This window comes from Artemia franciscana, chromosome 14 (assembly GCF_032884065.1).
Source record: "Artemia franciscana chromosome 14, ASM3288406v1, whole genome shotgun sequence".
Taxonomy (NCBI): Eukaryota; Metazoa; Arthropoda; class Branchiopoda; order Anostraca; family Artemiidae; genus Artemia; species Artemia franciscana.
Window position 1 is genome coordinate 9,151,819 of NC_088876.1, and position 24,992 is coordinate 9,176,810.

The 24,992-nt window shown below is 33.9% G+C and overlaps 1 protein-coding gene across 1 annotated transcript in view; it reads right to left on the bottom strand.

The window, feature by feature from the left end:
* Positions 1–24,992, bottom strand: part of LOC136035282 (nephrin-like) — a 255,108-nt gene that overhangs the window by 218,092 nt on the left and 12,024 nt on the right. The window contains exon 2 of the mRNA XM_065716966.1: positions 8,369–8,498. Coding sequence (XP_065573038.1) covers positions 8,369–8,498 — 130 coding nt within the window. The remainder of the gene's footprint in view (positions 1–8,368; positions 8,499–24,992) is intronic.

Here is a 24,992-nt window from a genome sequence, read left to right on the forward strand (position 1 = left end):
CTTCCAGTTACTGAACTCGCCAACCCCATTTTTCCTGATGCAAAAACGAACTTTACACGAATTTCTTCCTATCTTTAAAAACTAGGTTACTTACGTAGAGTAAAGAATAGAAAAGTTTCTTCATCTTGTAGTAGTATTTTCAGAGGAGGATTTGTGGTATATCAGTAACTTGTTGTTTTGGTGCTCATTTTAGAAACTGGGTAATCTCGAGTTGTGTGAGCGTGCAGCTAATAAAATTAATAAAAAGATTTCTAGATACCACATGTCACAGATGATAAGTCCCAAGATACCACAAAAGATAAAAACTAACCAAAGAACGACTTTATTTATGCGCAGAAACGACTAAAATCAACGTCAGAAACGACAAATCTTCACCTGTATGCAACGGGGCGTCCTCTGCTCTTTGGGAATGAATTTAATTAAAAAATTATTAATAGCTCCTATTAAGCCTACTGTTGTTTATGGCAATTTGTGTTCGGTTTAATTTTAATTATATATTGTAATATCTGCTCTTATTGCGTCTCATTTATTTGTTGATGATGAATTCAGGTCATTTAAAGTTTGAGTTATTACTTGGGCTTGTTCTGCTCGTATTTGGTTTAATTTAGCTTTGTTTTGTTTTTTTTGATAAACTTCTTTTTGAGAAAGATCATTTCAGTTAATTAAAAGAGAATTAAAAAAATCAAAGCAATATATAGAACAGTAAAAAGTCGATGTAAAAATTACAGGAAAAGAAAACAATCAATGAACTACTCCTCTTAACAACGCCGAAAGAAGTGGAAATAAGATAATAAAAAAAAAAAATTAAATAGAAAAACAGATATATGCTAACAGAAATCAAAGCATTAAAGAAGAAATTATTAAAGCTAGAAGAAAATAAAGCATTTTGATGGGTAATATAAAAATTAATGAAATATGTATAGCCTACGTATTGGAAACCATCATGACAAGTCAATTCTTTTGATGTAATGATTGTTCTGAATTTTTGTTTGTTTGGCTACTATTAGACTTCTTACTTAAAGTTCGTTACGACAAACTGTTTGCTCAGACTTTTCTCTTGCCTGAGAAGTAAAGGAACTCCTAAGATTTTTTAAACGATCCTCGTGAAGATTCTCTTTTGGTAATAAAAATATATGCTAGACTACATTAACTTCTCTAAGCTCCAAAGCCGGTATCTTTTGCTTTCTTTTTTTTCATGGATGCCTAAAAGCAAAGGTGTAAGTGCGTTAAAAGAGCTTTTAAAAATCATTTACAATGAGCTTTTTAAATCTGTCAACTTTTAGATTAAAATCAAGCAGTGATGGGCATCAAGCCGTGGCTGATTGTAGATAAAGCCAAGAGAGATTGGCCGATTGAGTGAGAGGCAAATCTGACATAAGCTCTTATTAGGATTGCATAAACATGATGTCACTTCATTTGTTAATAGATAAGTCTATCTATCATCCCTCCATGCGTCACTCTTATGGTAGAATTAAATAAAAAAAAAAACTAGTTTTTTTAACTGAAAGTAAGGAGCAACATTAAAACTTAAAACGAACAGAAATTACTCCGTATATGAAATGTGTTGTCCCCTCCACAGTCCCTCGCTCTTTACGCTAAAGTTTGACTCTTTGCCACAATTCTACTTTTTAAAACAATTAAACACTTTAGCTTAAAGAGCGTGGGACTGCGGAGGGGACAACCCATTTCATATACGGAGTAATTTCTGTTCGTTTTAAGTTTTATTGTCGCTCCTTACTTTCAGTTAAAAAAACTAGTTTTTTTTATTTAATTTCTGAACGTTTTTGAATTAATACATGTTTGATTTTGGCTCTCCGCACATAAATTATTGAAATGAAATTAGTATATTAATTTTTTTTTTGGCTAAATGGCTTTCTCTTAGTTTTGATCTGACGATTTTGAGAAATAAGGGGTGGGGAAGGAGGCCTAGCGGCCCTCCAATTTTTCGGTTACTTAAAAAGGCTGCTAGAACTTTTAATATTCAACGAACGTTTTTATTAGTAAAAAATATACGTAACTTAAGAATTAACTTACGTAACAAACTTTTATATTCTTATATTTTTATTATGTGTACGAGGGGGTTTGTACCCTCGTTAATACCTCGCTCTTTACACTAAATCGTAAGTTTTGTCCCAATTCTTTAAGAATGACCCCTGAATCAAAAAGGCCGTAGAATAAATAGTTGAAATCACTAAAAATATTTTAGCATAAAGAGCGAGGTATTTATCTCCTCCTAAATACCTCGCTCTTTATGCTAAAGTATTTTTAGAACCCCTCATATGCGTAATAATCTCTGTTCGTTTTAAATTTCAATGCTATTCCTTACTTTCATTTGAAAAAATGTTTTCATGTTTATTTTTTCATTGTTTTTTTTTTATAGTAATGCTAGAAAATCCTGCGCCCTTTTCATTGAATTTTTCTTCCCCCATGATATATTCCTCAAAGGAAAGATCCTCCCACAAAGCCCTCTCCCATCAACCCCACCCCCCAAACCAAAAAATCCCCATGAAAACGTCTGTAAACTTCCCAATAACCATTACTATATGTAAACACTGGTCAAAGTTTGTAACTTGCAGCCCCTCCCTCAGGGATTGTGGGGGAGTAAGTCATTCCCAAAGACATAGTTATTATGGTTTTCGACTATGCTGAACAAAATAGCTATCTTAAAATTTTAATCTGTTGACTTTCGGAAAAAAATGAGCAAGGGAGGGGGCCTATTTGCCCTCCAATTTTTTTGGTCACTTAAAAAGGGCACTAGAACTTTTCATTTCCGTTAGAATGAGCCCTCTCGCGACATTCTAGGACCACTTGGTCGATAAGATAACCCCTGGGAAAAAAAAAACAAAAAAAAAAACAAACAAACAAATAAACACGCACCCGTGATTTGTCTTCTGGCAAAAAATACAAAATTCCACATTTTTTAGATAGGAGCTTGAAATTTTTGCTATAGAGTTATCTGATATACCGAATGCGATAGTGTGATTTTCGTTAAGATTCTATCACTTTTAGGGGATGTTTCCCCCTTTTTTCCAAAATAGGGCAAATTTTCTCAGGCTCGTAACTTTTGATGACAAAGACTAGGTTAATTGAAACTTATATATTTAGAATCAGCGTAAAAATTTGATTCTTTTGATGTATCTTTTAGCATCAAAATTCCGTTTTTTAGAGTTTCGTTTACTATTGAGCCGGGTCGCCCCTTACTACAGTTCCTTACCACGAACTGTTTGAAAAGAAAATAATTCGGTATTTCGGGGCTTCTGACATTATTACTCCTTTGCGGAAGTTAGGCTCAAAATTGAAAAAGGATTATATTTTTTCTCTGGGCCCCTTCCACCTCTTAGTTCGTTTATTTTCCCGTTAGTTTTCACCTGTTTTCGCTTTATAGTTGTGTTATCTCTTAGCAGTTCTTTCGTTAGTTGAGTTATGGTTGTGGTATAATGTTTTATCGCTCGTATAGTTGTGTTATTTTCAAATTATACTCCATAATAGAGAGGCTCCGAACACCCAGCATTGTATATTAAGCTCTTAATTTGACGTTTTTTTCTAACGTGACCAGATTCGTCCTGCGCCCTTTTCATTGAATTTTTTTCCCCCATGGCATATTTCTCCAAGGAAAGATCCTCCCACATATCCCCCTCCCTCAACCCTACCCCCAAAACCAAAAAAATCCCCCTGAAAACGTCTGTACACTTCCCAATAACCATTATTATATGTAAACACTGGTTGAAGTTTGTAACTCGCAACCCCCCAGGGACTGTGGGGGAGTAAGTCATCCCCAAAAACATAGTTATTATCATTTTCGACTATGCTAAACAAAATGGCTATCTCAAAATTTTGACCCGTTGACTTTGGAAAAAAAATGAGCGTGGGAGGGGGCCTAGATGCCCTCCAATTTTTTTGGTCACTTAAAAAGGGCACTAGAACTTTTCATTTCCGTTAGAATGAGCCCTCTTGCGACATTCTAGATGATTGACATTCTAGGTCGATACTATGACCCCTGGGAAAAAAAAAAAAAAAAAAAATAAAAAAAAAAAAAAATAAACAAGCACCCGTGATTTGTCTTCTGGCAAAAAATGCAAAATTCCACATTTTTGTAGATAGGAGCTTGAAACTTCTACAGTAGGGTTATCTGATACGCTGAATCTGACGGTGTCATTTTCGTTAAGATCCTATGACTTTTAGGGGGTATTTCCCCCTATTTTCCTAAATAATGCAAATTTTCTCAGGCTCGTAACTTTTGATGGCTAGGACTAAACTTGATGAAACTTATATATTTAAAATCAGCATTAAAATGCGATTCTTTTGATGTAGCTATTGATATCAAAATTCAATTTTTTAGAGTTTTGGTTACTATTGAGCCGGATCGCTCCTTACTACAGTTCGTTACCACGAACTGTTTGACTAAGGTAGATAGTCATAGAACTAAGATAGTCATAGAAACTACCCTTTATAAAATAAACTAAGTCTTATTATTAATACACGTTGCCATTAAGAGACGACCGGCTTTTTAATATTGTGAGCAGACAATTTTCAGCACTAGGTAGGTACGTTGCCATGCCATCTAAATTTCATTGTTCAACCGTATCGAAGGAAGGTTCTACTTGTCATAGAAAAAGCAATAAAAAAAATCCATAAAATCTTTTCGAGGTTATTAAAACCATATCTTGGTCAATATTTCACTTTTGATCCCCATTTACGCTCGTTAAATATCATGGAATGAACAATTTGTGTAAGTAAAAGCATAATTTAAGAAATAAAAGTTGGATGCTACCCTTTTGTTATGTAATACCTTGGAAGCTTCCAGAAGAAAAACCGTGCTCAACTAGATTAGGAGTTTTAGCACAATAATCAAAATCGAAAAAGGCTCTAAATCGAAATTTCAGCAATCATACTAAGACTGCTAAATTGAAGAAGAGAAATAATTAGCCTAGTGCATGAGAAATTTTATTGTTAGAAAATAGCTTAGTAGATTTACTGGTCAACGGTATATTGGGAGGAGAGCGGAAAAAAGCCACTATTATTTTGAAAGACCAAAGGGTAAGACATAGATTACAAAACTTGTCTGTTTAAGAAAAATTGTTTCTTCTAGGAGGGACACAAGTTAACTCTAAGGAGCCTTTTTTTATCGAAGTGTTATTATAAAGAAATTATAGTTTTTTTTTGTAAAAATGGGGTTTGGGTTATTACCAAGACCTCACTATATTTTTGATAACCCTGGATATGGTATTTGAGAAAAACAGAAAAAAAGTGTATTTCAAATGAAAGAAAAAGGGGGCATTCACCAGTAAACATCCTACATTTAGGGAGGGTAGCAAACTCCTGCCATCTGTATTATCTTTACTCCAAAGATTGTCGTCTTCGCTCATTACTCCCACAGTTTATAATAATGCAACGCTTCCAGCTCAGTGCCAGCTTTCTTCGTGCTGTATATATAAAGGTACTGATTGGTCGATATTTTGTTATGCAGACGACGTTTTTAATATTAGTAGGACTATCAGTGGGCTAGAAAAATGTTTTTTGGAGATATGTAAAAACTACAGTGATATTGGACTTTCCCTAAATGCTGAAAAAGCGATGTTTTGATTTTTAATGAAATAGATACGACTAGATCAGATAATATATCTATAGATCTGAATGGTACAGAAGTAAAGCCTTGTGTTAAGTTGAAATATCTTGGTCTTCCTATTGGAAAAAATCTGAAGAAAACTAGGCTATTGATGCTAGAAAGTATGGAAACGAAAATCCGTCGTGCATATGGTACAATTGTTAGTTCTCAGTTTTATTTGAATAGAGCCCATCTTGCGAGAATTTACAATAGTGTCGTCCTGCCACATATTCTGTATTTAGTACCGTTTTACCCTATATTTAGTGAGTCTGACCTTCTTAGGATGAAACGCGTTTTCTCAAATTTGCTAAGTTTCTGTTGCGAGTTCCTCCGTGGACCCGTAACTCCTATTTGATGAAAAGATATAGCTTGTCTGACCCTTGTGCTAAGTTTGCTGAGCTGAATGTACACATGTGCAATAAGCAAACCGGCCATGAATGGCAAAATGTTGTTTTTTGACGTGGAATTATTTTTGTTTGTATTTTAGAATGTAATTACGATATGTTGTTTCTTTCTTCTTTTTTTTCCTTTTTTTTCAATGTAGCCTACTCCATCACTTCATTATTTTGTATGATGGGCTATAAATAAATACATACATACATACATACATTACCTGAAGGAAAATGTGTTCTATCGCAAGGGTAATAAAATAAGAAGCAAAATCAAAGCAGAAAGTGTTTTTCACAGTGTAAAAACCTCAAAAATGCAACGGCTCACTGATGCTCATTTGATTTAAGCAATAAAAAAATTTTACCCAAATTTTTGGAAAACCATCAGTAAAAAAAATGCTTGGGAATAGTCACTGAGTTTGACTCAAAACCAATTTCAGCAAAGTAATGAAAAATTTTGGATAAAAGACGGAATGTTGACGATGGCATCCCTCTTATTTGCAAGATATCTTTTTTCAGTTTCCTTGAATAATTTAAGGTAATTTTTTCCTTTCATCAAAAAAACATTTTGTTTAGTTCGATCCACCTCGATAGTTCCTCGTTTTATGCCGAAGCTAAACCACTGCATTTAAAAAAAACTATAGAATCCTCGTTGGATAGTTTATAGTACCTTCAGAGCTTAAACATTAGGAGCAAAAATTATTTGGCATAAATGATTCCTTTCTACAGATGCGTCTAGCGACCTGTTTCTAAAGAAGTTTCTCTCCTTATATTATGGCTTCTCAAAACGACATGACGGACACAAATTCAAAAAGCTCTTTTTCATTATCTAAAGTAAACTAACCCTATGAAATAATAATTCAAGAAAAGCTTCGTTTGGCCTTGCTTATCCCTCTGAAATCTTTCCCATAGGGAGACGTTCAATTAAAAGTATTGTTTGAGTCCTTAAAGCATAAGTTCAAATGATACATAAAACCTAAGGCAAATAAACGAGAGCCAAGGAATACTGCTAAGTGAGACACCTAAGATGTACCTAACATCAGCAGCCGAAGCACTGCAGACATTAAACGCAACCTAACTCTTGGAAGCTTTCAGTTCAAATAACACTCAAACTTGTGAAATTGGGATCACTAGTCCTATTTTTCATATACAGACTTCTGAAATGCAGTATTTCCAAGGAATGGGGGATGTAAATTACATGGATCATTTCACAAAAGTAAAGAAATAAATTGAGCTAAATATCCTGACACCATACAAAAAAAAAATTATTTGCAGCAAGAAGTGGCTCAGAAATGTGACGGGAAAAGCTCCTCAGGACTTGGGATATCCCAGGCTTCCACTGAAATCTTTATAAGGTAATATAGATAGGGCTTGTCCATATGGAAGAGTGAGGAAAAGTTGGGTGGGAACCTTAGATTTCGAGATATAGGACTTTTGCAAGGAATTGTGCTTGGTAATGGTACTTATCATTTTGTGTGAATTATATTTCAAAGTAAGAAATCCAATTATATCCCATATCGATTAATAGGAAGTAAATGAAATAGATCCAAAATCTATCCTAAAACAAATAACTTAAGCTGCTTAAGATCAAAATTTGCCGCCATTCAAGGATTACTTAAGTTCTCTCTGTTTTCGTATTTTTGACCATGGTCAATTGAACGGACTAAATCTATTATATCTACAAATTTGTTAAAGAAAATATCAGCATTTTTAAGAGAACATGGCATTTCATGTATATTGGATTTCAATTATGGTGATATCCAGAGTTATCAGATTTCACGTCCAACGTCCAGCTTGACGTTTCAATAATTAAAGCTTTGTCGGTTAGTCTTCCGAAAATATAGTGCTCAAACAATTGCTCAAATAAAAAAAAGGCAGAAGAACGAGCTAAATATAGCATAAGTAAGGGTTTTCAGAATGTCCAAGACCATTAAAAAGAAAAGTGCTTTAAATTTATAAATTTTTGAAGAAAAAAAACTATATTATTGAGCCGAGGAAGTAATTACTTACTCTTCGTTATCATAAACTATCTGATCATATTAAAAATACGGTTGCATGGATTGCGAATCCCAGCTTATAGATAGTTTCAATCTCGGTACGAAGTGCTAACTCTTGTCCGGGATACGGTCACGTCTGAGACTCTATTACTTTCTCGGTAATTGCTTCTCCCCGAGTTTAATTACCAACTGAAAACAACACTCATTTTTACGCTAGATATTTTCCAATATATCAGATTATCAAGATATATGGCACATTGTGTGTAGTCTGTATACAGAGAATATAAGTAGATTCTACAAACAAGATTTTTTTTTTCTGGACTCTACACATCTTATAGTTTTACTTTCTTAAGATTTTCAAATCAAATATGTCCAACCTGTAAATAGGGGTTCCAATATCTTCTCTGTACCACAGGATTAATCTGACACGATCGTGGGGTTCAAGTTTTGGAAAGTTGCAGGGTAATTTCGCGCGGCTACCAACTATTGCAGTAATCAGGTTTGTTCCTAGAAATATGGAACTATGGTGAAATCTTTAACATAGGCAATGGCAATTAAGGTAAAAATATATAAGACAAATTTTTTTCTAAAATTTCAAAGTTATTTAAAAAGAAAATTTAATGACAAAGTGCTGACTATTTCGAGTAAGACTTAATTCCTCAATTGCTTTTGGTAATTTAAAAAGTTGTATCCTTTACTCCTTGACAGAATCAAAAAATAAAATGTGTCGAGTGTTTTGTAATAGGAATGTTTTTAGGCCTCTAAAACTCTGAAAAAAAGTTCGATATCAAGAGTCATATAGGCTATTTGTCATCTATCTCTATGAACAAAAGGAAAATGATATAGTGCACTTTGAAAAATCAACATTATAGGAACTTCTAAATATCCTGAGAGCCCAAAAAATATAAGAAAACTTATTGAAATAATCGACGGAACCAGCATAATTTGAAGGAGTAGACTTTATATCAAAACTGTAGCCTTCGTACCCTACTATATTTATTAGGGGTCGTGTACCCTAATATATATATATATATATATATATATATATATATATATATATATATATATATATATATATATATATATATATATATATATATATATATTTATATTAATTATAACATTGTCTAATATATTTATTACTTTGTCATTCGCTGGTAAGGATTTTATACAGTAATACAGTTTATGACTAATCATAAAACATAACTCAATTTCTTTTTAAATTAACTTATTTGCGCTGTGTTTCAAAACCAAATACGCCATTCAAAGATTTAATATAGAACATGTAAATACATAAGAACCGTTCACAGGCAAAATCACGCATATAGGATGCTTCATCCTTTGGATGTTTTCTTTTTTTATCGTCCAGTTCAAAAGAAAACGCTAAATCATACAATAGATTTAAAAAAAACACCCTAACATATATTATTGATAGAAACAGCTCATTGCAAAAGAATTTACTGATAGTGCAAATACTACAAGAAACTAAAAAACATAGGTAGCTATTAGTTTTAACACTGAGTTTGAAAGATATTAAATAAAAAAACAAGTTTTTTTTAACTGAAAGTAAGAAGCGACATTAAAACTTAAAACGAACAGAAATTAATTTAACTGATAGGGATTAGGTTTAAAAACGGCTGTTAATGTTAAACTAAATTAGTGAAATTCCTTATAATTATCAATTCAAAAAATAGGAATCGTAATTTATCTATGTCTGAAAACCATTCCAATCAGAAAGGATATTGACATTATGATCTAAAACTGAAATTGACACAGTTAGAATCAATGAAACTTAGAACAATATCAAAAATATTGTTAACACAAACATCACTTAGATAGAGCTCAAGCCCTACAAAGATGGTAAAGAATCAAACAATCAGTTTTCATTTCACTTCCCTTTATACTTAAAAATCGTTTTGTAATATCATAAATAGTTCTCTTCTAGAATGTGATTCAGTGTACAATTGAAAAGTGATCCACGTTTTAGACTCTTGTCAAAACCTGACAAAATGGTAAACTATTGCTAAAGGTTCTTTCAAAGGATGTATTTCCATACCGTTTCTTTAAGTTAGAAAAAGGATAGAGTGATATTTTGGGAAAATTAGAAACTTCGAAATACATCGAGGACCAAGTTGGATGGTATTAAATATATTAAACTGATCTCTGGCTCTTGCTTACATATATAAACCTATGCAAGTTCTACAATAACGGAGTAGTTTAAATGTGATGTTAAGACAAATGAAGATTCATTTACTTAGACAAACTATTAAGGAATTCTTTTGTTTTGTAGAATGAAATTTATTATTTTTTATGTATTTTTATGGAGATTTATGATGATATACAGCTTCTGGACCTAAGTACAATGTTTTTTTGTATATATTTATTGGTTATAGTGGTGGCGTTGTGGCAAAGCTCCATTTTCTGTCTTTTTTTCCTTCCAGTTTTAAACTTCCTCTCCCACGAACAAGTTGTGCTTCTTATTACCAGTACCAAACCCTAGAAAACGAACAACTAGCAAAACTTACAACCATTGTCAAAGAGCATATCGTCCCCAGAGGCATAGTTTTCAGCTATCTTAAAATTTTGATTGGATATCCTTGGGCGGAGGTGGTAGGTAAAAAGGGCGTGGGAGGGAGTTTTGATGCCCTCCTATCACTTATGAATCTAAAAAGAAACTAGAATTTGCTTAGGGTAGCTAAATAGACATTTCTAGCGAAATGAGCTCCCTCCGAAGTTTTTGTGTGTAAACTTATCATTATAATAGTAATACATTGAGGCCGTTTTTCCTTTTACTTAGGTTGCGCAATTGGGTTGCCGATGGTAAAAGGAGGACGTGCTTTGGAGTGACGTTTTTTAACGTTAAACTCTTTAGAGAAGAACAGCCATATGAAAAAAGTTCTCTCGGTGTTTTCAGAAAAGACAAATTAAGTTAGATCCAAGGCCTAAGCCTCAAATGCTATTAAATCGATGACACGTTAATAATATTATAAAAAGATTCTTCAGTAAAACATACGATCATTTAACAGTTCACTTAAATTTTTCCAATGAATGCATATATTTATACTGGAGACAAACATATAATAACAGATATGAAGACATTTATTGCTCAAAGAGTAAATATACCTTCATTTCAAGCATCATCCACAGACTGAATAAAGCCGGGTAATATCTTTTTTTTTGTATCAAGTACTTAATTTCTGTTAAAAGCCGTATATTAAAAACGAATTTACTAAAGATTTTCTTTTTTGCATCAGTTACCCTATTTCAGTTATTAATACTGTTATTTCTCAAAGAATAAATACATATTCTCTCAAAGCCTTAATTCCCATACATGTGGGTGATTTGAATAAGCCCACTAACACGATCTTACATTCCAAAAAATATTACAAAACTGGAAAAAAAATCTGTTTAAAAATAATGTGTTTGTTGTTTTCAAAAGTAGTTTAAGGGTAATGAATCTTCTCAAATCTGGAAGGAATAAAAACCGAGTTACTCGTCAAAGAAGAGTATATCAGATACCATGTAGATGTGGAAATTATGACATTGTTCGAACTCACAAAAACCTGGGAGCACGGTTGCAGCAGCACAAAGAAAGTATAGAAAAAACCTTAAAAAATAGTGGTAGCTCATCATCTTTTGATTCAGCTTTAAGCAACCATGTTTTCTATAGTCCCAACTACTCTGCGTTATTTGAAGAAACAATTTAGGTAATTGTTTAGTTTCGTCAGAAGCTGTCTAAACTGAAAACTATACTGCAAAATAGCATAGTTTCCATACTATAGCACTTAGAAATGCTAATTCTAGAAGCACATCCGTTTCTGGTTGACCCTCCTCCTCCATGGGGCAAACTAAAAATGCGCAAAGTGACAACCAGAAAATGGATGGGCTTCTAGAATTAGCATTTTTAAGTGCTATAGTATGGAAACAGGCACGTACGCAGGAATTTATTTCGGGGGGGGTCCAAAACCTTCGAAACAGCAGATATAAAGTAGCACTTTTTTATAGTAACTAAATAAATGTAAAAAGCACGTATATCGGAAAATACAGATTAACCTTAATCAGTAGTATTGTAGCGGCTGGGGGAAGGAGACTGAGGCCTCAAAAGTACGTTTTAGACTCAGGTTATGTTCATAGCGATTTAGAACCAGTGATTAATCTATTATATCCCACTGAAAGGGAAATTTTAGGGTTAATAGTGCAATATGGGTGCTGTGGGGGTAGTTCTTCTATTGCAAATACGTCTATTTTAATGAAAAATGATTGTTTCCAAAATTTATCCATTAAAAGCTGTACTTTATCCTGAAAACGCCATAATATCAAGAATAATTGTATTTTTCTGTGGAAAGCAAACTCTTTTTACAAAACAAAATAACAGTACAATCGCTAATTACTTCAAAGAGGGATAAAAGTTGGGCAGAAAATGGGTTAATAATTGGGCAGTGACTTGATCAGATAATTACATGCTGTAAAATCCCCCAAAAAAACTTCATACATGTATCTAGATTATTAAAAAATGTCCTACTTTTGCCAAAAATCCCAAGAAACCATGGGGAAATTAAACAGTTCGAAAAATTTCGGGGGGGGCGGGCCCGAAGCCCCCCCCCCCCTGCGTACGTGCCAGTATGGAAACTATGCTGATTCGCAGCATAGTTTCCAGTTTAGACAGCTTGTGACGAACAAGCATTTGAAGCAATTGTTTCAATTAGCTGTTGTGTAGAACAGCTAATTGAAATAATTACCTAATTTTAATTAGCAATGACCTAGGAATCAAATAATTTGTCCGCGAAGCAATTGAAACCGAACGAAACTTACATAATGATACATCCCTGATTAGAGGCTTGGGTGAGTTCACATTCAAATTAATGTCAACAAATTAATTATGGAAAATAACTTAACATACAATAAAATAACATTAGGAACTGATCAAAAGAAATCCGCTCCGAAAAGAAACAAAAGATTAGCCGCAAAAAGAGCAATTATTGTAATAAGGAATTGTACCAATTTCTAACCAATTTAGGTGGCTTCAATGAATAACTCTTTTCTTGTGTCAGTCTTGTCTCAAGCTATGTAAGGCGATGAAGCCAGGACTCAATCAAAGGAATATATTTTATGATATTTGTTAAAAAAATATGTTTTATGAATGAGATTTTTGAGTAAGTTTTTGTTACTATTTGCTTTATATTGTATTTTTTTTCTGATGACGGCTGTTGAATATATATCCGAAATATTCGAATATATTGTACAACTTTGTTACTCACTGTCTTTACAAGTTCCTGATTATCTTCCCTTTTTCTGTTCTGAACATCCTTGGTTATGGACCTCACCGCTTCAGATATAACGATCAAATATTTAAAAGAGCGGGTGCCATTCATCCACCTGATTATTGTCAAAGAATATTTGCAAAATTTGTTTATTCTTGACCCTGATGAAACATTGACCCAACGGATTAAGCTTAATATGGTTGACAACAGGCTTGACACCTCTGAATCACAAAGGCCGTAGAATAAATAGTTGAAATTAGTAAAAATTCTTTAGCGTAAAGAGTGAGGTATAACGAGGAGGTAAACCCCTCATATGCGTAATAATTTTTGTTCGTTTTAAGTTTTGATGCTGCTCCTTACTTTCAGTAGAAAAAACTTTTCATATTTATAATTTCATTGTTTTTCCAAATAATGTAGAAAATCCTGCGCCCCCTTCATTGAAATTCTCTTCCCCCATGAGAAGTTTCTCCATGGAAATATCCTCCCACGTACCCCCCCCCCCTCAAATCTTCCCCCTAAACCAAAAAATCCCCCTGAAAACGTCTGTACACTACCTAGTAACCATTACTATATGTAAACACAGGTCAAAGTTTGTAACTTGCAGCCCTTCCCGCGGGGACTGCGGGGGAGTAAGTCGTCCCTAAAGACATAGTTATTAGGTTTTTCGACTATGGTGAATAAAATGGCTATCTCAGAATTTTGATCCGCTGACTTTTGGGAAAAAATGAGCGTGACAGGTGGCCTAGGTGCCCTCCAATTTTTTTGGTCACTTAAAAAGGGCACTAGAACTTTTAATTTCCGTTAGAATGAGCCCTCTCGTGACATTCTAGGACTACTTAGTCGATATGATCACCCCTGGAAAAAATAAAAAATAAACACGCATCCGTGATCTGTCTTCTGGCAAAAAATGCGAAATTCCACATTTTTGTAGATAGGAGCTTGAAATTTCTACAATAAGGTTCTCTGATACGCTGAATCTGATGGTGTGATTTATTTTCGTTAAGATTCTATGACTTTTAGGGGGTGTTTCCCCCTATTTTCTAAAATGAGACAAATTTTCTCAGGCTCGTAACTTTTGATGGGTATAACTGATCTTGACGAAACTTATATATTTAAAATCAGCATTAAAACTCAATTCTTTTGATGTAACTATTGGTATCAAAATTCCATTATTTAGAGTTTCGGTTACTATTGAGCCGGGTCGCTCCTTACAGTTCGTTACCACGAACTGTTTGAAAAAAACAATTATAAATAATAATAAATAACAGTACGTACCAGTCAGTAGATAATTGCATTCTATTAATAGTTATAACCAATAGCCAGAATACCACAATGAAATTATAATACTATATAATCCAGTAATAACTATAAAAATAGCACAATGACAACTATATATTTATTAATAAGTAACAAAAAGACAATAATTAGGAAGATTCAATAAATAGTTTGTTATTATAATTGATTGTAATTAATAAAAATGATGCAGTGAAAATAGTAAGTAATAACAGTCAAAATATTAAAATGGTTATAATAGTACTACAATCATAACAATATATTCAACAATAACAGCATTCATATATAATAAACAACAATTTCAGATTTCTCATTGCATCGCATTTGTATAATTTCTAGTTCTTTTTGTGGTATCTGCTTTTTCTCACCAGGCACCTGGTTTTTCTCCACTCGTTCACTTGGGAAAGTATTATAGCTATTTTTAATTAGAAAGATCAGACAATTAGAACAAAGCAAGGAAAATAGAATACTTATAGATACATTAGTAGCCCAGTCGAACATTTGTAGTCATAATCAGAATAGAAATGAGAATCTACCTGAGAAGAAAAAAGTAGAGAAAAATGGCAATTGTGAGTATCCAAGTGTTATGATGAATTTTCTCTTGTTTCACCGTCTGTCGAATGATGTCATTTTAGGGTGCTCTTTCCCCAGCTACTAAAAATCTTGAGGCCTCCAATTTATGTGGGCTGCTACAGCAAGTGCTTTGTAATCAGCATATCTGATTACTGAAGATATTCTGAAGGGAATGATCCTTTAAATTCCTCCAAAAAGGAGGGTAGCTAGAAATTATATTTAAACAGGACGTGGTAAGAGCTATAGAAGATAGATACTTAAAGCCAAAAGGAATATTGAGTTTTTCCTTAATGTTAAGAAGATTTTTCTTAATAGAAATGCGAGTAAACCCGAGAAGAAAAGTGAAAGGAACAGAAAGATAATTGGAGAAGTAAAAAACAATGAAGAAAAGGAAAAGAAGAAAACAGAAAGGACAATTTTCAGCCAATGAAAAACAAATACCGAGCAAGTATTTTTGTAAAGACTTCAACTAAGCCATCTTCAATTCCAATATAAAACATATAGGCTACTTACTGTAAATAGAACAATTGACATTTGGAAATATCACTACTGAAATTGATGAAGCGTCTGAAACTAGAATTAGAATGAAAAGACCATCCAAAATTGAATTGGGTATGAATTCTTTCCCAGGCTACAGATGCAGCCTGTCCATTGATTTGACTTGTTGTAAGACGTCGAATAGATTTTTTTTATAATTAGGAGGATTTATAATATCTCTTTTTCATAAATTGTAATAATTAGAGTATAGAAAAACATCACTAGTATCTCTGTTTTTCTAATTTTGTTCTCTTTTTTGTGGATATATTTACTTTTTTCGTTTCATATTTTATGTAAAGCCTTTGTGGTCTTATTAAAAATATTTTGTTATGTTTTTGTTGGGATCTTTCTTCTTGCAGTGTCTGTCAAAGCACTAAGAGTGCGGGGACGTATCTTGCTCTTTTTACCTTATAATGATGTAGGCCAAGCCACGGACAGTTTAACACTACTTTCTTTGGTACTCCACATTTGTCTGGAGCCAATTCACAAAGGAAGTTAAAAAACTTCGAATATTATGAAAAAAACTAAAGCCTAACCTATACAGAACCACTTATATAGCCTATGAATATTTTCAGGAGAAGGATGAAATTGGATGGTCACATATTACCCATGAAAAAGCTCAGTTATAACTATTTCTTACCTCTAAAGTCAATTGATAATTGCAGTACAAAACTATTACATGTAAGGATCTGTTGAAACAAGAAAAAGATGCACATCACCCTCATGAGGTGGAAAAAACGGTGTAAAGTTTCAATATACAAAATGTACTTTTGCTGCCCATTATGCCAAACATCAAGGAGCCATACTTCTCTAGCCTTCTAGCAGTCTTCGATAAGACTTTTGCTCCTTTAAAATCAGGAAAACGCGGGCCCGAGATAGCATATTGCATAGTTTGGCATGAAACCATCTGCGGCAGAAGCCACATACACTCTAATCCGTGAGCTACGAGAAGTGAAAGAATTTGTTTTGTGGTGTGACAATTCCTCAGCCCAAAACAAAACTTGTATTCTGTCTAGTTCACTTGTTTGCATCGTAAATCAGAGCTGGGGACCCAACATCATAAGCTTGAAGTAGCTTACTGAAGTTCACACACAAATGACAGCGGACGCTATCCATGGCTGAATCGAAAAGAAGATCAGAAATCAGGCTGCTGCCGAGAATTTGAAGGATCTGGTGACCCTGTTCCAAATTTGCAAGAGAAACCCTCGTTTAAAGGTTCTGGATACAACATATTTTTTCATTTGGAAAAATGAGAAGTCAACTAAAAAGGGCTGTGAAAAAGATTTAGTCGTGCTAAAGAGAATTGTGAAGGCTAGTTCTCAAGAGTCAGAAAGATCTACTCTACAACTGCGATTTCAACAACACTTTACAACGTTTTGATTGCCTGAAACAGAAATTGAAACGCATGAAATATTTGGCAAAGAATATCAAGGGTCCTAGAGCGATTTCAAAAGAAAAAAACAAAATTCTGATATTATACACACATTTTTGTGATAAGCAGAAAAAGAAATTTTGGCTTGACTTGTCAGTGAATAAACGTTCATCTGATATAACCACGTGTTTTGAAGGATGGCAAAGTGAAGATGTTTAAACACCACTACTAACAACTCACCGCAGCTCCAAGCCACCCGAGATCAACACAGCTACGCACAATCCTCCTCCATCCCAAAATATTCAAAGCCTGCCTCTTTATACACTCCCAGGAAGTTTCCATTTCCTTTAGATCTTTCTTTATGACATCCTCTCACCCCAAAGGAGAAAGAATTTATTTCGGTTTAGCCCTAAACGGTTGGCCGAATAAGGCAATTTTCAGTAATCTGTCATCCTTCATCCGGAGAAAGTTCCCTAGCCATCTCAACCTTTCTTAATTATAGCCCTAGAAAGCGGGATTGAACCAGATTTTTCGAACAGCCTACTGTTTAAGATACGGTCAGTCAGCCGGGTACCCAGAGCAATCCGTAGGCAATTTTTCTGGAAAACATCTAGTAAATCTTCATCCGCTTTTCGGAGCACCCATGCTTTAGAGCCATGTTTGACCACTGTCATCACTGTTCCTTCCAATATTCTAATCTTGTTTTGCAGACTTATATTTCTGTTTTTCCAAAGTGTTTTAACTGTGAATAAACACCCTGAGCCTTTGCTATTCTACTTTTAACATCTTTATTGCTCCCATCGTCCTTACTAATAATACTACCAAGGTAAGTGAAGCTGCCCACCTGATAAATATTTTTGTTACCAAGCGTCATCTTTTCATCTTCACTTATTCCTTGCCCTAGTGACTTAGTCTTCTTAATATTAATTTTCAAACCAATTCTAGCACGTTGAACTTGCAAATCCTCTAAAAGTTCATTATTAGCTCAAACTTTCATCTAGGATGCTTAAATCGTCAGCATGATCTAAGTTCGGGAGAATTTTTCCTCTCCACTGAGTTCAGTGGTCTCCCATTGCTTTTCTTGTTCTCCTTAAGACAAAGTCCATCAAAATGATTCCTACAAAGGGGGATAGCACACAACCTTGCTTAACTCCTGATATAATACAAAACCAGCTGCTAACCTCATTTCATACCTTACTGAAGCAGCGTTTTTCTCTTAAATAGCACTATTCAATTTAATGTATTTACCTGGTATACCATACAAGGATAAAATTTTTCCTAATGTTTTTCTATCAAGAGAACCGAACGCTTGCTTATAATCTATAGAAGTGAGGACCAAAGCTGTTTGAAAACTAAGGCACTTCTCAATTATTAACCTAAGAGTGAAGATTTTGTCAAAACATCTTCTATTTTTTGCTAAAACCGCACTGTTCTTGTCTTGAGCCTACTGAGGCTACTGAGCCTCTAAAACCGCACTGTTCTGTCTTCAGCCTCTCTCAGTCTAAAAAGTATCATATTACTAAGTAATTTGCTACTTACAAAGACCAGAAAACAAACAAATAAGATACTTTATTGTTCATTTCTTCTTGTAGATTCGAGTAAAAGTAGCCTAAATAGAATTTTGCACTAATCACAACATTTTTTTTTCGCTGTGGAATAAGACGAAGTGCAAACTTGTTTTGTCATTATTTAAATATCATGAATTTGGTACGTCTTGTGCAAGTAAATCTTTCACTGTATAAAGAAATTTTGCGATAATTTTGTTCATTATATTTTACTTTTGTGTTATTCGAAGTTCTTTCAAGAAGTTATACTAACGATTGCATTCCTTATTTTTTGAACTAAAACAATTAAATTACCTGAAATCCATGAGTAAAAAAAAGAGAAAGAAGAGACTACGAATAGGTAGAGTCAGTAGAGGTGGAGCTTCAAAATATTTCGATGAAACGATGGTCTTTTAGGAAATTAAAATAAAAAAAAACTAATTTTTTTAGCTGAAAGTAAGGAGTGAAATTAAAACTTAAAACGAACAGAAATTACTCCGTGTGAAATGGGTTGTCCCCTCCGCAATCCCTCGCTCTTTACGTTAAAGTTTTTAATTGTTTTAAAAAGTAGAATTGTGGCAAAGAGTCGAACTTTAGCGTCAAGAGCGAGGGATTGCGGAGGGGACAACCCATTTCATATACGGAGTAATTTCTGTTCGTTTTAAGTTTTAATTTCGCTCCTTACTTTCAGCTAAAAAAATTATTTTTTTTTTAATCTCTGAAAGTTTTTGAATCAATGCATGTTTGGTTTTGGCTCTCCGCACATAAATTATTAAAATGAAATTTGTATATTAATTCTTTTTTTGGCTAAATGACTTTCTCTTAGTTTTGATCAGACGATTTTGAGAAATAAGGGGCGGAGAAGGAGGCCTAGTTGCCCTCCAATTTTTCGGTTCCTAAAAAAGGCAACTAGAACTTTTAATTTTTAACGAACGTTTTTATTAGTAAAAAATATACGTAACTTAAGAATTAACTTACGTAACAAACTTTCATAATCTTATATTTTTATTATGCATACGAGGGGGTTTGAACCCTCGTTAATACCTCGTTCTTTACACTAAATCGTAAGTTTTGTCCCAATTCTTTAAGAATGACCCCTGAATCAGAAAGGCCATAGAATAAATAGTTGAAATTACTAAAAATACTTTAGCATAAAGAGCGAGGCATATATCTCCTCCTAAATACCTCGCTCTTTATGGTAAAGTATTTTTAGAACCCCTCATATGCATAATAATCTCTGTTCGTTTTAAGTTTAAATGCTACTCCTTCCTTTCATTTGAAAAAACGTTTTCATGTTTATTTTTCATTGTTTTCTTATAGTAATGCTAGAAAATCCTGCGCCCTTTTCATTGAATTCTTCTTCCCCCATGACAGATTCCTCCAAGGAAAGATCCTCCAACATATCCCCCTCCCCTCAGCCCTACCCCCAAACAAAATAAAATCCCCCTGAAAACGTCTCTACACTTCCCAATAACCATTACTATATGTAAACACCGGTCAAAGTTTGCAACTTGCAGTCCCTCCCCCAGGGATTGTGGGGGAGTAAGTCATCCCCAAAGACATAGTTATTATGGTTTTCGACTATGCTGAACAAAATGGCTATCTCAAAATTTTGATCCGTTAACTTTGGGAAAAACATGAGCGTGGGAGGGGGCCTAGATGCCCTCCAATTTTTTTGCTCACTTAAAAAGGGCACTAGAACTTTTCATTTCCTTTAGAATAAGCCCTCTTGCGACATTCTAGGACCACTTGGTCGATACGATGACCCCTGGAAAAAAAAAACAAAAATAAACAAATAAACACGCACCCGTGATTTGTCTTCTGGCAAAAAATACAAAATTCCACGTTTTTGTAGATAGGAGCTTGAAACTTCTACAGTAGGGTTCTCTGATACGCTGAATCTGATGGTGTCATTTTCGTTATTCTACGACTTTTAGGGGGTTCTTTCTATTTTCTTAAATAAGGCAAATTTTCTCAGGCTCGTAAATTTTGATGGGTAAGACAAAACTTGATGAAACTTATATATTTAAAATCAGCATTAAAATGCAATTCTTTTGATGTAGCTATTGATATCAAAATTCAATTTTTTAGAGTTTTAGTTACTATTGAACCGGGTCGCTCCTTACTACAGTTCGTTACCACGAACTGTTTGATTGGATACTAAAAGAAGATTCATATATGTCCAATACAATGGAATGAGCAAAAATAGCTACATTCAAGCAGGTTCTTGTAATTGATCGTGGAATAAGGAAGCTGGTGGGAAAAAGCAGGACTGGACCAAGTCTCTTGCACTTCAACGGAACAGGGTTCAAAGGTAAATTACATATCAAAATGTATTTCGGGGGCGCCTTTACTGACAATGAGAACCAAATGTTCAGATTCTTTTAGGTCTTGTTGCGATTCAGAATGACAGCATGAGGACTATCTTACGGAGTTATAACATGAGGAGATTACTTTTTCTACTTTTTTGTGAAGGAAAAAGGAGATATACGGCATAACATAGAACTTCCGTTGAAGTCTCTCGGAGTTCAACCGAACAGGGGTCAAAGGTAAATTATATGTCAAAAGAATTCTCCGAGGTAGCTGTATCTGACAGTTCGGAAAAAATGGCCAGATTCCTTCTGGTGTTGTTGCCATTCAAAATGACTGAAGAGGATTTTCTTATGGAGTTGCAACATGGAGATCCAGCCTTAGTCTCCTTTTTTGTCCAGGAAAAAGGATAAATACACCATAAAATCGAATAATTTTAAATTCACTCGAAACAGTTGAATGTAATCTGTACCAATGAAAAGAGCATAAAAAGTTGGTTTAGGAGATGCTCCCTTTATCCCCATTAATCCCATCTTTCAGACGACCAAAGCCAACAATTTTTTTTCTGTTTTTTGGCTCTCCTGAAAAGTTACAAAAATGGATTATACTGCATTTTTAATTATCACTGCCGATTTGTAGACATTTTTTTTTTTTTTTTAACTTCGAAATTTCTTTAGGACTATGAAATGAAAATAGTATGACGTGGCACTCCGTGTTAACTAAGCTTCAAATTTTTGTTTGTTTTTTTTTTTTTCAGTAAGATTTTTGAATTGTTGTTATCCCTTGTCCAAATATATACAATTGTTTTTGTAGTTGTCAGATTTTTGCTCTTTAAGCAATTTAATATAAACTTCCCCATGCTTTAGAATCTTCAATTTTTGCAGATAAATGTGACAAGTGTGACAGCATTATTCCAATACTGATGTATATGATGTATATAAAAATGACGTTACTCATATTTTTTTTCGAAAATTAAGGCTCTTAACAAATTTCTTCAAACTTCTGGCCTCTCTAGATTGCTTTTTAGGCCAGAACATCTGAGGATGCCAATTTTCCCGGAAAAAATAGGGAAATATTTTCAAGAAAAATAAATAAATGCATAAATACATACACAATTATTGATCACTTATAAAGATAATGTATAGACAAACGAATTCATATAAACTGGCATGATAAAGTAAACTAATTGTAGACAAATCAAACAGTTTGTGGTAGCGAGCTGTAGTAAGGAGCGACCCCGCTCAATAGTAACCAAAAACTAATGGAATTTTGATACCAATAGCTACATCAAAAGAATTGCATTTTAATGCTGATTTTACATATATAAGTTTCATCAAGTTTAGTCTTACCCATCAAAAGTTACGAGCCTGAAAAAATTTGCCTTATTTTGGAAAACAGGGGGAAACAGCCCGTAAAAGCCATATAATCTTAACGAAAATCACACCATCAGATTCAGCGTATTAGAGAACCCTACTGTAGAAGTTTCAAGCTCCTATCTACAAAAATGCGGAATATTGTATTTTTTGCCAGAAGGCAGATCACGGATGTGTGTTTATTTGTTTGTTGTTTTTTTTTTTCCAGGGGTGATCGTATCGACCCAGTGGTCCTAGAATGTTGCAAGAGGGCTCATTCTAACGGAAATGAAAATTTCTAGTGCCCTTTTTAAGTGACCAAAAAAATTGCAGGGCACCTAGGCCCCCGTCCATGCTAATTATTTTCCCAAAGTCAACGGATCAAAATTCTGAGATAGCCATTTTATTCAGCGTAGTCGAAAAACCTTATAACTATGTCTTTAGGGATGACTTACTCTCCCACAGTCCCCGTGGGAGGGGCTGCAATTACATATAGTAATGGTTATTGGAAAGTGTGCAGACGTTTTCAGGGGGATATTTTGGTTGGGGGAGGGGTTGAGAAGAGAGGGATATGTTGGGAGAACTTTACATCGACGAATTTGTCATGGGGGAAGAAAATTTCCATGAAGGGAGCGCAGGATTTTCTAGAATTATTAAAAAAAAACAATGAAAAAATAAATATGAAAAAGTTTTTTCAACTGGAAGTAAGGAACAGCATTAAAACTTAAAACGAATAGAAATTATTACGCATATGAGGGGCTCACCTCCTCCTAAGACCTCGGTCTTTACGCTAAAGTATTTTTAGTAATTTCAAGTATTTATTCTACGGCTTTTGTTATTCAGGGGTCATTCTTAATGAATTGGGACAAAATTTAAGCTTTAGTATAAAGAGCGAGGTACTGACTAGGGGGTGAACCACCTCATATATGTAATAAAAACATGAGGATACAAAAGTTCGTTATGTAAGCTAATTTATAAGTTACGTATATCTTTTACTAATAAAAATATTCGTAAAAAATAAAAAGTTCTAGTTGCCTTTTTAAGTACCAAAAAATTGGAGGGCAGCTAGGCTTCCTCCCACGCTCCTTTTTTTCTCAAAATCACTCGATCAAAACTATGAGAAAGCCATGTAGCCAAAAAATAAACATGCAAATTTCGTTTTAATTATTCCTCTGCGGAGAGCCAAAATCAAAACATGCATTGATTCAAAAACGTTCAGAAATTAAATAAAAAAGAAAAGTTTTTTTAACTGAAAGTAAGGAGCGACATTAAAACTTAAAACGAACAGAAATTACTTCGTATATGAAAGGGGCTGCTTCCTCATCAACGCCTCGCTCTTTACGCTAAAGTTTTTTACTGTTTTAAAAAAAAGAGTTGAGAGAAAGAGTCAAACTTTAGCGTAAGGAGTGGGGCGTTAATGAGGAAGCAGCCCGTTTCATATACGAAGTAATTTCTGTTCGTTTTAAGTTTTAATGTATACTTTAAAGTAATTTCTGTTCGTTTCAAGTTTTAATGTATACTTCGTATATGAAAGGGATAACTTACGCTAAAAACTTTAGCGTAAGTTAAAGTTTTAATGTATACTTTTGATGTATACTTCGTATATTAAAGGGGCTGCTTCCTCATCAACGCCCCGCTCTTTACGCTAAAGTTTGACTCTTTCTATCAACTCTTCTTTTTAAAACAGTAAATGAACTTTAGCGTAAAGAGCGGGGCGTTGATGAGGAAGCAGCCCCTTTCACTTTCACTTTTAATGTCGCTCCTTACTTTCAGTTAAAAAAACTTGTTTTTATTTATTTAATAAACTTACAGAGACAGAAACTACATTAGTAAGTAAACTATTATCTTTTGACAATTTAAATACTAGATTATACCTCAGATAAAATAGCAGAAAAAAATTCCGACTCTGCCATTGGATTCGACATTCTTAAGTTAGGAAGAAACATCCCTTATTAAAAATTAAATTTTTGTGTTGATGTCAGGTTTCAGCGGAGGACCGTCGGACGGTCAAGAAATGTCTACCTTCTCCTCGGATTTGATTATTTAGTATGTTTTTAACTTGCTTCGATTTATTGAGGATAAAAGCAAGTTTTATTGTTGTCTCTCACGGACTTTCCTTATTCTATTTGCTTTTCATTTTTTTAATAAAAACAATTGAATTATTGATTCATGCCTTAAAAAATAAGTACGCATCGAGCAGGCTCGCATATGCAAGCAATGATAAATAATAAAAAGGCTTTCCCCGAAATTTTTTATGTTACGGAGAACATTTTCTACTCATTAGCTTCATCTCTTTTTTACCGTCTCCTCCTCTGCATCTTTTCTTCTCTTCTTGGCGGAAGGACCGCCGGACGGTCAAGAAATGTCTATCGTCTCCTCGAATTTGATTATTTAGTATGTTTTTAACTTGTTTCGATTTATTGAGGATAAAAGCAAGTTTTATTGTTGTCTCTCACGGACTTTCTTTATTCTATTTGCTTTTCATTTTTTAATAAAAACAATTGAATCATTGATTCATGTCTGAAAAAAAAGTACGCATCGAGCAGGCTCGCATATTGAGCAATGATATATAATAAAAAGGCTTTCCCCGAAATCTTTTATTTTACGGAGAACATTTCCTACTCATTAGCTTTATCTCTTTTTTACCGTCTCCTCCTCTGCATCATTTCTTCTCTTCCTACTCAATAGTAGTAAATAAGGTTATATAGTCACATCTTTGCTGTCTCGAGGATAGTATTTTGTTTCGATTGATCAGGAGC